The sequence below is a fragment of the Odontomachus brunneus genome, unplaced genomic scaffold (assembly GCF_010583005.1).
Source record: "Odontomachus brunneus isolate Ranch 3 - 2012 unplaced genomic scaffold, Obru_v1 Obru_scaffold_011, whole genome shotgun sequence".
NCBI classification, from domain to species: Eukaryota; Metazoa; Arthropoda; class Insecta; order Hymenoptera; family Formicidae; genus Odontomachus; species Odontomachus brunneus.
The window spans coordinates 1,377,391-1,393,552 of record NW_022639461.1 but is presented as its reverse complement, the minus strand read 5'-3'; the positions used below and the strand labels follow the sequence as shown (position 1 = coordinate 1,393,552).

Here is a 16,162-nt window from a genome sequence, read left to right as displayed (position 1 = left end):
GTTGTATAATTTCCCGAGACAAATTACATTAATATTAATGCAATATATAATCTTTATAATATATAATATACATATAATTATATTTTATATTAATATTAACGTAAATTATCATACAAATTATATTATTAAAATGAAATTAAGTATTTTCCATTTTTCTAATTTTATTTTACAAAATTTTGTTAATAAGAAACATCATTTTTAATATATTATTTTGATTTTAAAATAAGATGCAACAAGCAATTTGCATTAAAAATACAATTTTTTTATTACTAAATACTATACAATTTATTTATATTAATTTGTATTAATATCATATCATTTTCATACAATTAGGTCTATTAACAATAGTAACACACATCTTATTATGTAAGATGTAATAGATGCGACATGTATATTTATAAAAACAAACTTTAAACAAAATAACATGAAGAATAACAATAGATAAATGATTGAGATACATGACATGCCTAAATACAAAATTAGAGTCGTACCAGACGAGCTCCATTTGTTAATATTCAATACAGAACATCTTCTATATAAAATAATTGTAAAATATCTTAACATATTATACTAAATGGGCGGATATTTAAAATGCTATAAAAACAAGATTTTTATATATATAAATCTATTTTTATGTTGTCCTTTAATTAATAATAATGGACGTTACAAATATTCTGAAAATTAAAAGTGTAATTGATTTGATCAATTGATCAATCACTACGTTAACTACATATATAGAAGTGATCGTATGGCAAATTCTATATATGCAAACAATTATATATTGCAATTGTGCGCGTGATCGTTGTCGGTAAACATTATTTTCTACTATCTACTTTGTAACATATAATGATACAAAGTTAATAAAAGAATCACACGTTCTACAAAAATGAATTCTTTATAAAAATAATGCTTCTTTGATAATGTATATCACATAAATGTGAGGTTTTAGATACCAAATAGCAGTAATAGCAAAACTTAAAATACCACTGGAATCTATGGAGTTAATAGTAATTTTTTGCAAATACATTGTAACTACGCTAAATATAGTTTATAAGAAGAAGTCATCTGTTCCAAGAAAATAAATGTCAGAACAGTATGAGGTCCCAGACGTGCGTAATACGGGAAGAATCCTTTCCACAGTGCAAATAACCCTTCATTTTTTATAACTTTACCGAGTACGTCGAAAGCTCCAGTAAATTCAGGTTTGCCATTTATAGTTTTCATGTTTTGTATCCTGAGAAGAAAGTATTGTATAAAATTTAAAAATTTTTTCTAAATCAAGAATATCGCCCGATTTCTTTGTATTGGCATTTACTATAAAATTTACCTCGTTTTCGCGATATCAACAGGCATAGATGCAGCCGTGGTAACCAAACCAGAAATCATAGAGCTTGCAAAATGCAAAACAATGTTTTCCTCAAAATATCCTGTTAAAGAAAAGAATTTTGATAAACACGACATAATAAATCTAAAGAATTTTTATTTCTTTGTGTGATTCTTTAATATCATAGGTAAAAATTAAATAATACATTTACCCACCTGTGTCTAACAACGCTTGTTTCGCTTGAGAATATGACGCCAGCTGTGCTGCGTTTACAACCATGGCACGTCCCATAGTAGGAATGGCACCGCGCCATAACGTAAATAGACCTTCCTCTTTAATTATACGAAATAATGCATCGAACACATTTTTGTAATTGCGTCTATCAGCTGAAAGTATTTAAATTATGTAATGACACGGTACGGTGACGGTTGCGCGCATTCGATAATATAAATTTACCAATAGGCAGTCTTCCATCTGCAGTCATTCTAATTAAAGCTACTTCGGCGGGTGTACCTACAAATGCCCCAACACATCCAGCTGTCATGCCAAGCAGTGCTTTTACAATAAAACTTGGTTGAGCATCTTTTCTAAATGGAATATATACATGTCGCATTAACGTTTGCTTCAAAATACAATCTTCTAGTATGATATAATATAATATAAAGGTTGCAAGTTATACTTACGAAGTAAGTTCTATAAGCCAAGTATATATACCAAGTCTAGTAGTAGTATATGTGGCTTGTCTCATTAAACCAGCGGACAAGCCCGAATATAGTGCTAAAATACCTTCATTCTTTAAAATGGAGGATGTTACACTTAATGTTGAAGTTTTTGTGCCACTTAACTGCATGCGATTCTTTATCAAGTCCAAAGGTTGTACAAAACATGTTGCTGCCATGCTACAATTAAATATTAAATATTACACCATTATTTAATAACACACACAGCAGTTTTTCCAGACTGGTCTGTGTATGCCCATAATCTTACAATAAACTCTAATATGTGCAACAATACTTCATAATATATAAGAAACTTTATACATATAAAAAAATGAGCCATATTCCATAATTTAGTAATATAATTTAGTAATATAATTTAGTAATATAATCTTTTTCTTTATAATTTATAATTTAAGAAACAAGACTGCACCTACTTTTCACACTTTCTCAAACAATAAACAAAGTTAATTAAAATATTAAATAATTAAAATACAAACAAGAGTCAATACATGCATGTTATGAACATATGTAAGTTATTATAATGGTTGGATCAGAAAAAATTTCTCTTCATGGAGCATACAACAAGAAAAGCTACCATTTGTCCAGGGTAGAGTTGTGGCTATTTATAGTGTGTTATTAAGATGTATCTATGAATGTATATACATATATATACATATTGCGTCACTCAGAAAAAGCCACATCCAATTTCATTTTTTTTTGTTATTAGTAATAATATCAGCTATAAATAATCTTCAGCTAAGTAATCCGTGAGAGACAACTCTTGTAAAACCTGAAAGATCTTGACCCTTAGACTGTCAATGATTGCGAAACACGTTCATGATATAACCATGGTTATCAAAGCGTGACATACGTTATCTTCTAAGATTGCACGACTTCATGACTATTTATTCGCAAATATCATAAGTCCAAATGAATATAAAAAAAAGGACACAAACCCAGAGGTGCCACCGATGAGGAACTTGATACCGTTCGGCACTGTCTTTTGGCTGCTCATTTTGATGTAATTCGATAAAATCGGTGACTTGTTGAATAATGTTGTATTAACTATATTAATTGTACTTGTTGCTCGCTTTGGCGTGAGGTAACTAACAAGAATCACCGAAAGATGTGCCAAAACATAAAGAACTGAAAAAGTTATTCGCGCGCAAAAGCGTCTGCTCGACTTATACACTGTCCATGAACAGAAAGGAAGTCGGAATTACATCGGCTGCGCTCCCTCGACGGAGGGTCATATCATGTGTCATCAGCTGATACGAAATTACGGAAAAAATAGCAAAGCGCCACCTTTTCCTTATTGCTCAGTGAAAGTGATATTTAGTAGTTCTTAAAGCGATTTAAAAAGCCGCTTCAACTGGAGATATCAATTAATATGAATATTCAAAAGGGATATAATTATTAATACAAAATAACAAGTTCTGCAAGAATTATATTACCTAATTCTAACCTATCAGCTAATCTTTAGAGCCGATGCAACATTGTACTGGCTTCCATATTGTTTTTCAATATTTGGAATCGTGCCCTGATTGGTCCAAGAGTGCGCAATCGCAGAATCGATAGTCATTCACGTTACACGTGTATCTCGTATGAGATCAGTTCGGCACAGTCTTCTTGTGCGTCACAGAACGCACGCGTTAAATAATTACATTTATATTTCAACATGAAGCCAACACTTGTAGCCGACGAAATGTTCCCCGAGGGAGCCGGGCCCTACGTTGAATTGGAAGAGGTAATGAACCACTATGCAATCGCTTAAAAGAGGTTAGAAATTATTAACAACAAATTACCTAAACACGAAACTTGCATTTTGCAAGTATCTTAACATGATTTCATCAAATGGCAAGTTTTAAAATGAAATGCTTATATATTATATGTACAATGATGATTTTAGGTCGGAGGCAGCAGATTATTAGTAGATCTTACGGCGAGTGAGAAAGCGGTTCATTCGGAATTTTTTAACGGTATGCCATTAATTCACTTTATTGTATAATTAACTGTTCTCCGCGTAATTCGTAGATGTGGGAGAAGGGCATCATTTGTTTCTATGAAAAACAATGCACATTAACAGAATATACAGTTAGTTTATTGAAATAATTGTTTCATTTCAGAGTTTGATGATCTTTATGACGATGATGATTTGGACTGAAGCATTTCTAGGGATTCAAACTAAGCAGCGCTTTGTTTTTTGCATAGAGTGCAGTTAACTTAGCATTGAAGCAGAGAACTTGTTTTCGTAAATCCACCATGCGGAACAGAGTTACGATGTATAAAGAATCAATAGACGTCGTATATTATTGATTGCATTCAGCAAAAAGCAACTTTGGATTAGCACGTTGATGTTACATTGCCAATTATTTGCAAGTTCTGCTGAATGTTCTCTCATTGTTGAGTTACACTCACTTATGCTTCATATTGTGTTATGCTTATTCAGCAAAAGCTGAAATAAAATCTGAAGGCATTCAGCAAAAAAAGTGGCAAAATACAATCGCTTAGCTGTTTCTTCTGCTGAATGCAATCATTAAATATAAATGTTTACGTGTATAATAGATATGAAAAATGTACCGTTTCTTCAGTTTGCTGTATAAAACTACTGCAAACTCTCACATAGTGTGTTGTTATTAATACATCTTTTTTCCTCTTGAAAGACTAACCACAAACTACAAACTTCATTATAACATTATTACAATTTATTTATACTTTTTAATTCGAATCAGATGTGTGCCTGCATCTATCATACGTCATTTTACTGCGTACCACAGACAGTTGTTATTATTATAAACGTGCCATAAGAAAATGAGTACTGGTCAATATGTCTTGTACACATAATAATATTGATATTGTAAGATTATAATTTATATAATACATAGACGCTAGTCATATAAACTTGTATGACGATGCACAGTTAAAATATAGCACCCCATTATCTCAGTCATGCTGCATTTGTTTACCCGATTGTTTATCGATCACTCCGCGCTAGTGCATCGAACTCTAGTTTACTTGATACGAAAAAAGAGCCACTTAGACTTGCCAATTCACTTAGCCCAATTAATCGCTACGTGTTCTCCTTGGCCCCAATCAACGTGTCTCTGCCTTTGACCATTCTCATTTACTTCAACAGATTTACTTTCCACTCGCTACGTTTATCAACTCTCGTATCCTTGCTCTTGCGTGTGTTAAAAACTGGCGACCGAGGTGTAGACGACGTTGGCAATAGCGGCGATATTATTAACGTTGACATCGCTGATGATAGTGGCGAATATCCTGAAATTCAGATGTAAATTTGTAGCTTCAAGTATTATCTAATATCTTATCATGCTCTGAAGTTTTTTTTTCTAATATATTTGCCACTCATGCGCATACCGCGAGTCATCTCTGTAAAGTGATATCGTTCAATGTAATCATTAGAATTAGATACAGACCTAACCTAGATATAGCAGATAGTATGTGAGAAACACGATATCTATATCGATAGAACGAACGTACTATAACTAAATGTACAAACCCTGAGTCTAGCCTTTGAAGAATTATTCGGGGTGCTAGTTAACTTCCAGATCACTATCAGCCTGGTCGTCCTGATCGCTTTCTTCCTCCTCATCCTCATCTTCCGAAAAGTACTGAGAGGGTGGCGATAAAGCATCTTCCGACAATGAAGTGTGTGACGACGAAGGTGGTCGAGAACTTTCCAATTTGATATCTAAGTCCTCTACCGATGTGCTTGGACCGGGAATCATTGGAATAAACTTTTCTAAGTCTCCTGATGCCAATTCTGTAACGATAGCCGCGTTTAACATACTGAAGAAACTAAAACTTAAATATTTATAAGTTATGTGGCATAAGGAGCACGTACGTTCCACATATTTCTCAAGTGATTTCGGAACCATTGATTTTGCCTTTCGCAAATTTTCTTCAGTGCATTCCCCTTTTTCTAATCCTAAAAGTGATATGCATTTGCAAGAAATAAATTAGTGTTATAAATATTTCTTTAATATGAAGAGAGAAAGAGAGCTAATACGAAAGAATCAGTAATATTACCAAGAGCTAGACCCATCTGCTTCAGAACCTCGATATCGTCATGAATCTCAAACTTATCATTAAAATTAAACAGGTACTCAGTTCTGCGAAAAGAAATATACGAATTAAATCATTAAATTATTTGCTCGATCATTCCGTGATATTTGCTTTCAAGAGTCTTACAACATACTTGTCATTTGAAATGCTGCAATCTATGACAGTCTTTTTACTGGTATTCACAATGAGGAATGGCAGCTGAATGGCAGAATTGGGTTTCGGTGGCCCGCGAAGGCTCTCGTTCAAACGATTACGTTGCACCAAATTCTTGAAAGAAATGTGAGAAAGGATAAGTTGATGTAGTTGTTGTGTCTTTGCCTTAATTCTGTCCATTTTTTTCTTCTTATCCTTTTCTAATGCCGCACATTCTTGCAAAGAATTAGTAGGCAACCCGAGCCACCTAATTTCCTTTTTCTCTTTGGAAATGATATTCATTGCCATTAGCACATTCAGAGCATCGTACACGCGTCTTCTGATATTTTTCTGATCATATTGCTGCAAAAGAAGACAGCGGTGTAAAGTATCGAATTTCAATCAAATGATGAGCGTATGTAAAACAAAAAACTTATCAATATACAAATATTTAAGTTAAATAAACAGACGAATCTACAAATATCTTTTTTATACTCAAAACTAATGTGTGGATATTGCACGGAATAAATACCTGATCTGTCAAAGAATTTAAATGAGCAGGATTAGTAAATTCGCCGACCAATTCATCCGCTACCTCGTTGTACGAAGTAGTACCTTTCTTTTTCACTTTCTCACATACCTTCATTGAGAAGTGTCTCAACCCTTTACCGACCTTCTCCGCTTTTCTTCGTTTACTAAAATATATAAAAACGTGTTGTAAGTTGACAACTGTAGTCTAATGTGATCAAATGTAAAACGTAAACATCGTGCGAGCCTGCACCTGCTTGGTGCACCTGCACCAAGCAGACTCTTCTTAAATGATTAATACTACACAAAATTAAAATGTATGCAATAAAAACTTTGTATTACTCAGGCACATATTCGCCACCGTCGATATCCTGTCTCTTTCTAGATCCACTGTGATCTAGTATCGGACTGATAAAGGTCTTTCCTGTGGCATCTTTAACAACTTGCTGAGTATTGGATTGCTGTTGCTGCTGTTGTTGCTGCTGAGAGACGATAGCTTGTTTTATATCGCTCTAAAAATGAAGTATGCATATTGCTGTGTTGTTCACTGTGAAATTCAATGAACTCAGTTCTTTTCATTGAACTCCCTTATGAAACTATATTTACCATTTGCGCTGAAGTGAGTTGTATGGTCTTGGTCATCATAGCTTCCCCTGGTTTTGATGTTGCCACTTTAGTATTTTGCAAAGGTATTGTTACTAGCCCTACAATTACACATTTACATTAAGACTATCTCTATAAAATGATCAAGTTTATAATTTTGTGAAAAGTGTATTTTTATGTAACACTTACTCTGCCCAGGTGTAGATGGACTTTGTAAACTGATAGTCCTAAGAATGTGTGCATTCGATGACAAAACCTAGTTCCAACAATACATATGTAATATTTATAAAATTGTAATTATAAATATTATTGTATATAATAATAAAAATGTTATTTATATATCCTAACTTGTTCACTTTTAAATATAACACATATTGCTTATAAACAAGATTTATTAATTTAATGAGCATACTTTAATGTAGGATAAAGATAGCATATAACCTCTGCATTGAGCCAATGTACTACAATTGTATGAGTTGTAAAGTTGGGGCAAGTACCTGGGATTCTTGATTAGGAGCTTTAAACACCTTAAGGCCACCTGCATTTGTTGTGCTAACAATACCACTTAATGCTTTATTAGGTGTACTTTGCACTACTTTTATCACTTGTGGTTGCCCTGTAATAAATTTGACTTGTCTATAATTGCTTGTAGATATATATTTTACAAGGGCACAAAATATTTCAGAAACTTTTATTTTCTTTGATTAAGATAGGTCCAAAATCTAATATCAAGGCAATCTGATCTTCAGGTTATAATTTACATAGCTAATGATAAGATATAAATAATATATATGTACTACATATTAACAGTCAAATAAACAATGATATTCAGAGTGTGCATGGTATATAAGAGTAATTTTACTTTAACACCATATGCAACAAAGAATTTATCACCAAAACTATATAATGATAGTAATCATTTTTTTTATCATAGTCCATATATTAAAAAATATATACATATGTATAAACATTTTTATTACTAAATATAAACTGCATTTCATTTATATCAGATTTATTTCACAAGCTGTCACCCTTTCATTGCATTTAGAAAGCCACATGATAATCTAAAAGTCCTTCATGTTACAATTTGAATAAAATTACACCAAGATTTTAAGTATGTACCTTAACAATATAAAAAAAGAAGAAATTGTCAATGATCAAGTTGACAAATTGTCTACTGATTTTACAAATGTTATACTTTAAAACCATCAAATGAAGTAAATAATCATCCAAGGACAAAACACTTAGTAGAGAGAGTTTCCAAGGACTCAAAAACTATCCAGTAAACATGAACATTGTATATTTTTTTCATTTGCTTAAACAATATATTACAGAAGATACAACTTGAGTTTCTATTGCTGTAATCAGTATGACAATAAGAATGTTTACCTTCGTGGTATTACACAACGAAATATGATTATGACTATCAAGCAATGAACATACCAAATTGCAACATTGTTGAAACAGCAATCAACTTCTTGTGCTTGACAGTGTCCTATTTGATCAAATAGAATCACGATAACCAGAGACTGACAATAGAAAAGCACAGTTATGACAAAAGTGTAAAGCAAGTGTAAAGTGTAACGCCTAACTCTTGCACCGGTCAAGAATTTGCTCATGTCACTGAGTGCCAGTCTGGCATACAATATCAAGTAGACAAGGTAAGCGATATCGTAACGAGATTGCAACGTCAAAACTGAGAGACTGTCTTGCTAAGTCGCAAAAACCTTTGGAGAAACTGGAAACTGTGCTCTTGCTTCCAACAAACCTGGTCGAAGTCGAGGTGTGGAGTACGTATAAATTCGCGGCAGACGCGCTCTCGGCGACAACAACGCGGCAAGAGCGAGGCCGGGTGTACGGATCGGCGTGTACGCGATGATGGTCGAATTTTACTCGACGTTAAAGGGCGAAACCGAAACGAGGGAAATACGCGCGATGCCGTCACGCGTGCCGACGGTTGGCGCGCGCTCCTGATTCCACTTACCGTTAGCGTCGTGTATTAGGAAGTTCATCGTTTTGTTTTGCTGTGTCATCTCCGGCGTTATTGGGCCGTCGACACGCTGAGGACAATTCCGACGTCGGGTCGTGCACAAAACGAAAATAAAAAGATCATAGGGCTACACTTTGCTTTGGATCTCGACTCGCCGTATCACCAAAATGGCGACCCCGCTATATAAAAGCACTTGCAGCGGTGATTTGCGGGGTGTCACACGTAGTGCGACCGGCTCGACCTGTCGATTGTGGAAAATCGGCGCCTCCTCTATCGCGATCGGCCGGGCATATTTCCCACGGGCGACGAATATTCGCGTGATACTTGCCAGCAACCAAGCTCGCAGCTTCCGCGTGCACACGGACTGGAAATGAGCTTGGCGGCACGACAAAGCCAAACAGCTGATTGGCCCGCCGCCGGTCACATGGTCGCCCCTCGTTCCACGTTTATGTGGCGCTGCTTTAGTTACGCGTGCCGCGCCACAGGGAGACGCGTATCGCGGATTTTATATTGTCCGTCGTGTTTCCGTTCGCGAGAAAATGCTGCACGCTGCATTCTACGCCCGTAGCAAGCGGGCGTATTACGCGCGCGCGAAAGAGACGGATAATAAGAGCGTTCCTACTAAGATATGAGCAGCCGCCGTGCGATTCGAGCAGCGCTCCTTTAACGCGCGAGCGCGACCCGAATTAAAACGCGAGCGTAATGCGATCTCACCGGCGAAAACGCGCGTCCCTTGCCACTTTCGGAGCGCGAAAGCGCTCGCAACGCGGCGGGAATAATCGGCAAGGGTAATGTCCGTGGACATACACAAAAACGTAAGTAGTAAAATATAAGTCACGGCAAATTGACCAACCGCAGTTGATTATTCTTAAGCCGTGAGGTGAATAATCGACTATGGTTGGTCAATTTGTTTACTGTTTACGCGTTTTCGGGTGTGCTGTGGGTCGAATGGGCGGGAATCCTCTCGCGTCTAAGCGGAGCTTTTGAAACACTTGGAATGCGTTTACTAATTTGCGATGGAAACAGGCACTGCGTGTCCGATTGAAATTCGAAAGAATTTAACTATGCGCGACGTGCCTCTATTGGTCAATGTAGTCTTAATGCTTCTTCGATTTGGACATGTAAGATGAGATTCATTAGATAGCTGAAAACGTTCTTTCTGTACAATGAAGTCATTAATTCCGTGTATAAAAAGGATGATTCGAATCTCATCAATGAAATCGAATGTATCCGCGTGTAAATTATAGAAAAAGTACTATCGTTGTGCTTCAAGAAGTTGGTAATGAATGCGATTTCGCGCTAAAAGTATTTTTTCCTTCAACCACGATTTCATTGGTCTAGGGTATAAGTATAAATATACTTTATAGATGGCGATGCAAACGTCGGAGAAAGATAATTCATTCGTTTCCATTTCTCTTCGTGGATTTGTAATATTCGACGTTAGAAATCTCGTTATCTTGGTCTTGAAACGAGTTTTTAATTGCATGAAGCTTAAGAATTTTATAATAACCGCACTTACACGTGCAGCAGATAAATATCGCTTCAAAGACCAACGTAAGTAACAAACAGACTTTGAAGTTGATATTGAAGATTTTTGTGCGGCGAACCATGAATCTCAATAATCCTCCGCATATTTTTCACATAAAATGAAAAATGCTGTACCGTATGTTATGCTCCTTACGAGAGGTCTCCACTATCTTCTTCGCCGGTTTTTATGAATCATCATTTAGCATAAACATATATACATGGATTCTGAATGTCTCATGTTTTGTCGTTTAATAGAGTGAAGCCACCATCTAGAAAGTGAGCTAGAATAGAGAGGCTATAGTTTTTCTTCCTATTTTGTTACTTTTTTTGTTTTGCGTGTGCATCCATTTCTCGTTTCCATAATATTATAGAGCGCAATAGCACCCCGACTAGACTGGCAAGTAAAAGTCTTACTTAAATTTTATTGCACACTTTGTCTATGCAGAAAGAGACAGAGAACACAGAGGGGCTGTGCATGCTGGCTTTACTTTTCTGGCCGTATGCGAGGTCCATGTATACTATGTCCATGTTATTTAGTATTTAAATGAGCCGCGAATTCGATAAATCAGCGCGCGGCTGCGCGCGATGTACCGTTTGATATCGCTTCGACATCCTTGTCACTGCGCAAGTATGACATATTTCGATTGACGTATGTATATACGTGAGCCCATACACGTCAGAGGACAAGTAATCGCAGTATAGTGTGTTTATCCTGTGTGTAAACTTATCTTCCCAAGCGTTGTCTACTTATAAATTAAGCGAGGTAAGTTATGCAAACATTTGATAATTTTGTTTTATGTTATCGACATTCTCCTGCGGCGCGAAACATATCTCTAATTTTACGCTTAAAATTCTCATGAATATTCAGAAGAATATTATTTTATTCAATTCTCTGTCATGATATATTTAGAAATTTAAATCGTAAATTCAAAATCTATATTATCTATTTTGATATTTCATTTCATAACATATTATATTTCGTTATTATAGTGGAGAGGCAGTTATTAATATTCTCTCATAGATAATGATGTTATTTTGAAGTGATTATCGACGTTGTTTATAATGCGTACAGATATGTTTTATATATACCATATTTATAGAAAATCAATACCTTTAATTTTTATCCAATAGAGTTTGTAAGGATTCTCATGACAGTATAATGTATCACCTTAATTCTCTACCAATATATGTATGTGCAATATATGTGTGTGCAATAAAAGAATTGATAAAAGTAATTCTAAATTTCTAACATGTTTATTTTAATTGTATATAATAAATTTTTGTTACAGAAAAATGAAAAACGGCAGTAGATTATTGAAAGTTCTTCTACAAGCTTCAGAGAAGGCAGCAAATATTGCCAGAACTTGCCGACAGAAAGAAGCTTTATTTCAATTATTAGTACAAGAAAAGTCCTTAGAAGAAAAAAATCCTCGTTTCTTCCAAGACTTTAAAACATTAGCTGATGTTCTTATACAAGAAACTATTAGACATGATATAGAAATAGAGGTAAAAATATGAACCTGTTTTCATAAAATAGTGATATATAATATTAACTATTTATTGATTTTATTGATTAATATTAATTTAAATTTCTAATGTTAAAATTTAAACTTCAACTTTATTATTGTGAACAGTTTCCAGAGTTGGCTAAACTGGTGCAAGGTGAAGAAACCAATGTATTCAGCAATACCTTGGGAGAATCGATTGTGGTTGAAGTTTGTTCATCCAGTGAAGAAACAACACGATTACTAACTAAAGTTATGGGCAATGATGTTGTGGCAGCAGAGTTGCTCGCTGCTGAAGTTCATAAGGATATTCAGCTGTCAGACGTGCCAATCACACTAGAGATTCCTACTGAATTTGACATCAATGAGGATGATCTTGGTATTTGGATAGATCCTATTGGTAAGTAGGCAAATATATGATGCACATTATAGTCCCAGACAGTTGCATATATATATTTTATTGATATTTAGTAGATTTACATTAATTCAGGGCAAGAATGAAAATACGCGAAAGTATTTTGGACAGTATTATGGTAAAGCTATGTCTCTTGTCTCTCTATCCTAATTGGCCCTAATTGGTCTGTAAACTGAGACACAACGCTTGTAAGAATCTCTGTTTGTTTTGTAGTCTGATAATACATACCTGTGGAGCAATACATGGAACTTTTGTAGATTCAACAGCAGATTACATTAATGCAACAGAGACAGTGGATGAAGAGACCAGCTTGTATTTAAGCGGTTTACGTTGCGTTACTGTACTAATTGGAGCATATAAGAAAAGTACAGGAGTACCAGTTTTGGGTGTAGTCAATCAACCTTTCTGCACCAATGTAGACTCGCAGTAAGTGAAATAAAACAATATATATACATACATATATATATTTTCATGTGTAATTAATAGCTATTTATTTTTAATATTTTAAAAACGTGTAGCACAATATGTAGCTCTGATTTCCCACTTTATCAAAATATATTATAATGCCTATTTGATCACAACATTGTATTAATTGTACAGATGGTCAGGAAAATGTTACTGGGGTTTCTTGGAGTGTGGCGTTGGTAAGACTTCCATAAGTGAAACGTGTAATGCCGATAAGATCATCCTACTTAGCCGTTTCGAAGATGTGGATGTAAAATCAAAGCTGCTAGACAGTGGATTTAGATTGATAGAAGCAACTGGAGCAGGCTACAAAATATTGAGCGTTGCTCTTGGACAAGCTGCTGCTTACATTTTATCAAAGAATTCCACTTACAAGTGGGATACTTGTGGACCACAAGCTCTGTTGTCATCAACAGGTGGAGGCATTATCGAGTTCAAAGAATTTATCATACGTCCAAACTCTGAAAATCTAAGTCTGAACTACCTACCTGTCGGCACGAACTTCTCCAACAGTAGAGGCCTGATTGCATATAGAGATCCTCAAATCTTAGAAACTTTCAAGTGTATTTTGTGTAAAATAGCTAATTAAAATAAACGTTTATGCGCCCAAGTTGCATAACGATAAAGCCTGACATTCTAAAGATCTTTTTGGTGGCTATATGATCAAATCTTTTTGAATTTCAGAGATAATTTCTGAGAGATATCTAATCTCATAGATTTTACGTGGAACATTTCCAAATGTTTTTTCCGAAATTTCCCCTACTTTGAGGAAATTTCTGCCGTATTCAATTCGGTTTTACAAGATGATTATAACACGATACATACATTCGGCAAATGAATTAACATGGTAATATTTGTTGATCAGGCAGATGGACCATTATATATTACTTGCTAATTGATGTAGCTAATGACTAATTGTGATATATTTAATGTGACTCCAAATATACATCATTCAATGTACATATTCAGTTGTAGACATTATCATTTTCTATTACAGCTTATGTATGAATCTTTCTTTTTCGCGTTACGTTCTTCAAGCACTATTTTTTCCGAATCTTATATCGATTAATCCTTCTCCACCGTGATATTGCGGTGTGGTTTGCGGTTGATCATCGTTGCTATGTGTTCCCGATGTTGTAGTCGGTTGATTATTGTTGTTATCGTTATATGTTCCAATAGTTGTAGTTGGAAATGGCGTTTGGTTACTTCCTTCATTGTTACTATCTTTGGTTCCTTGTTGAATGACAATAATTGGTTGAGTCCAATGATGTCCATCTTGTTGGTGTCTATGGCCATATAGTGGAAGGTTCTGCCATTGCCACGGCCCCCTATTAGAAGTTTGTTGCGTGTTGTCGACAGCAATGATCATCTACAAAAATAAAACGTACATTAAAATCACGTTTATTTCCTTTTGTTTATTTCCATGACGCCTTTTGGATTCTGTTAATTTTTAATATCTAGATATTATTATTTCAAAACTCGATTTTAGATACGAGAGAAAAAAATGTGTTTCTTTGTATGAGATATTTACCACATCGTTCGTCTGCGAATTTCGGCATACCCATTCAACGTTAGAGCCCAATGCAATATTTTGCAGGTAGTTCTGTCGTACCGGATACGCCCAAGCTGGGCCATAACCATAGTTATTTCCTCTTCCATTGCCAAATCCAGGATTATTGAAACCATTCCCCCAATCCTGAGCTCTAGCTTCGACGCTTATGAGCATCGCAAGCGCGACCAACAATATTCTCATTTTCTATCGGTTAAGAGAAAAATATTATATTAGTAAAAACTATTATAAATCAACATGTAAATATTTTACAAGATTCGTAGATAAAATATGCAATTATTCACAATTATACGCAATTATTACGAACAGTGTATACCTGATTCATGAGAATGTCAAGAAAAGCAGAAACGTGCAGAAAATCCGGCACTTAGCTAATGACTGGAGTAAAAACAATGCGAATCCTTATATAAGGTAATTGTCACGCACACGATGTTTTGTTCGTAGAATGCTGACTGAATGCAATTAACACGATTAACCGTGAGGTGAGGGTTTCGACTTAAAAAACAGTAAATATGATAATGCATTCGACTCGTGTACGCACAATTATTTTTTATTCAACTAACAGACAACTATCGTTGATCGAAGATGGTTCACATCACTGGTTAACGTGCGGTTTTCCGTCGAATACTCGACTTTATCGAGTCGTCGTCGTCATCGTCGTCGTCATTGCCATAATACCGGTTTTGAATTTTCAGCCGAATAGATCGCAAAGTTACGCGGGAATCCCGTCGCCGAAGCCGCCGCTATCATTAAGCATCGAATTACAGGACGCGCGAGACCGGCTGCCGCGAAATTATTGTAATTTATGTCACGGTTCATCGCCGCCGCACGTTCAATGTACGAAAGGTCAATGAATGTCGTCACCATAGTTCTCTTCCGGAATGTTTTCGAGAAACTTATTTTCGATAGCTTATCGTCGACTCATTTTGCAAGACATAGATACATAAAAATATATCCTAATTAAAATCTCATCTTGCAATATTGGATTGTACATAATAATAATTGCGTGTAATATTTTTCAGGTAAAATAAAATGTTTGTATTTTTATATCGTTACAGTTTTGTGAAATAATATATATGAAGATCTTCGTTATTATTTAAATAATGTTCGTAAAAAAATAGATTAAATAATTGTGTGAAAGATATAAAAAAAATATAAAAGTAAAGTAAAAGTAAAAAAGTTAAATATATTAGTTATTATTATATATATATAAATATTAGTTATTATATATAATAAGTTATTATATATAAATATTAGTATATTTTAATATTTATATATTATTAAGAGAAAAATATAAG

General features: G+C 34.8%; 5 protein-coding genes across 12 annotated transcripts; 2 read left to right on the top strand and 3 right to left on the bottom strand.

The window, feature by feature from the left end:
• Positions 1-374: 374 nt before the first annotated feature.
• Positions 375-3,251, bottom strand: LOC116840678 (mitochondrial 2-oxoglutarate/malate carrier protein-like). 2 transcript variants are annotated; one of them, XM_032807724.1, is made up of 7 exons: positions 3,000-3,251; positions 2,639-2,833; positions 2,008-2,223; positions 1,781-1,911; positions 1,540-1,710; positions 1,328-1,427; positions 375-1,234 (listed from the first exon to the last, which is right to left on the bottom strand). In XM_032807724.1, the coding sequence occupies exons 3-7, from the start codon at positions 2,220-2,222 to the stop codon at positions 1,033-1,035; spliced, it is 819 nt and encodes a 272-aa protein (XP_032663615.1). In that variant the 5' UTR covers position 2,223; positions 2,639-2,833; positions 3,000-3,251; the 3' UTR covers positions 375-1,032. The 2 variants fall into 2 exon arrangements, with proteins under 2 accessions (XP_032663615.1, XP_032663613.1); XM_032807722.1 differs by lacking the exon at positions 2,639-2,833 and having other exon boundaries at positions 3,000-3,245.
• Positions 3,252-3,561: 310 nt separating this feature from the next.
• LOC116840680 (COP9 signalosome complex subunit 9) lies at positions 3,562-4,664 on the top strand. The gene is made up of 3 exons (XM_032807726.1): positions 3,562-3,790; positions 3,953-4,022; positions 4,170-4,664. Exons 1-3 carry the CDS (start codon positions 3,722-3,724, stop codon positions 4,205-4,207), a joined length of 177 nt encoding a protein of 58 aa, XP_032663617.1. The 5' UTR covers positions 3,562-3,721; the 3' UTR covers positions 4,208-4,664.
• Positions 4,665-4,699: 35 nt separating this feature from the next.
• LOC116840676 (transcription factor Dp-1) lies at positions 4,700-9,930 on the bottom strand. 4 transcript variants are annotated; one of them, XM_032807715.1, is made up of 11 exons: positions 9,377-9,930; positions 7,890-8,008; positions 7,582-7,648; positions 7,396-7,493; positions 7,132-7,271; positions 6,794-6,956; positions 6,263-6,624; positions 6,094-6,176; positions 5,909-5,992; positions 5,564-5,827; positions 4,700-5,322 (listed from the first exon to the last, which is right to left on the bottom strand). In XM_032807715.1, the coding sequence occupies exons 1-10, from the start codon at positions 9,423-9,425 to the stop codon at positions 5,598-5,600; spliced, it is 1,395 nt and encodes a 464-aa protein (XP_032663606.1). In that variant the 5' UTR covers positions 9,426-9,930; the 3' UTR covers positions 4,700-5,322; positions 5,564-5,597. The 4 variants fall into 4 exon arrangements, with proteins under 4 accessions (XP_032663606.1, XP_032663607.1, XP_032663605.1 ...); XM_032807716.1 differs by having other exon boundaries at positions 7,132-7,268; positions 9,377-9,929; XM_032807714.1 differs by having other exon boundaries at positions 7,132-7,301; positions 9,377-9,802.
• An 852-nt stretch (positions 9,931-10,782) lies between these two features.
• Positions 10,783-14,692, top strand: LOC116840677 (inositol polyphosphate 1-phosphatase). Of its 4 annotated transcripts, XM_032807719.1 has the most exons (6): positions 10,812-10,936; positions 11,355-11,672; positions 12,199-12,415; positions 12,544-12,814; positions 13,087-13,255; positions 13,430-14,692. In XM_032807719.1, exons 3-6 carry the CDS (start codon positions 12,203-12,205, stop codon positions 13,881-13,883), a joined length of 1,107 nt encoding a protein of 368 aa, XP_032663610.1. In that variant the 5' UTR covers positions 10,812-10,936; positions 11,355-11,672; positions 12,199-12,202; the 3' UTR covers positions 13,884-14,692. The 4 variants fall into 4 exon arrangements, with proteins under 4 accessions (XP_032663611.1, XP_032663610.1, XP_032663609.1 ...); XM_032807720.1 differs by lacking the exon at positions 11,355-11,672 and having other exon boundaries at positions 10,783-10,936; XM_032807718.1 differs by lacking the exon at positions 10,812-10,936 and having other exon boundaries at positions 10,951-11,672.
• LOC116840679 lies at positions 14,194-15,544 on the bottom strand. Its single transcript, XM_032807725.1, has 3 exons — positions 15,181-15,544; positions 14,826-15,050; positions 14,194-14,663 (listed from the first exon to the last, which is right to left on the bottom strand). The coding sequence occupies exons 1-3, from the start codon at positions 15,187-15,189 to the stop codon at positions 14,328-14,330; spliced, it is 570 nt and encodes a 189-aa protein (XP_032663616.1). The 5' UTR covers positions 15,190-15,544; the 3' UTR covers positions 14,194-14,327.
• Between the last annotated feature and the right edge of the window lie 618 nt (positions 15,545-16,162).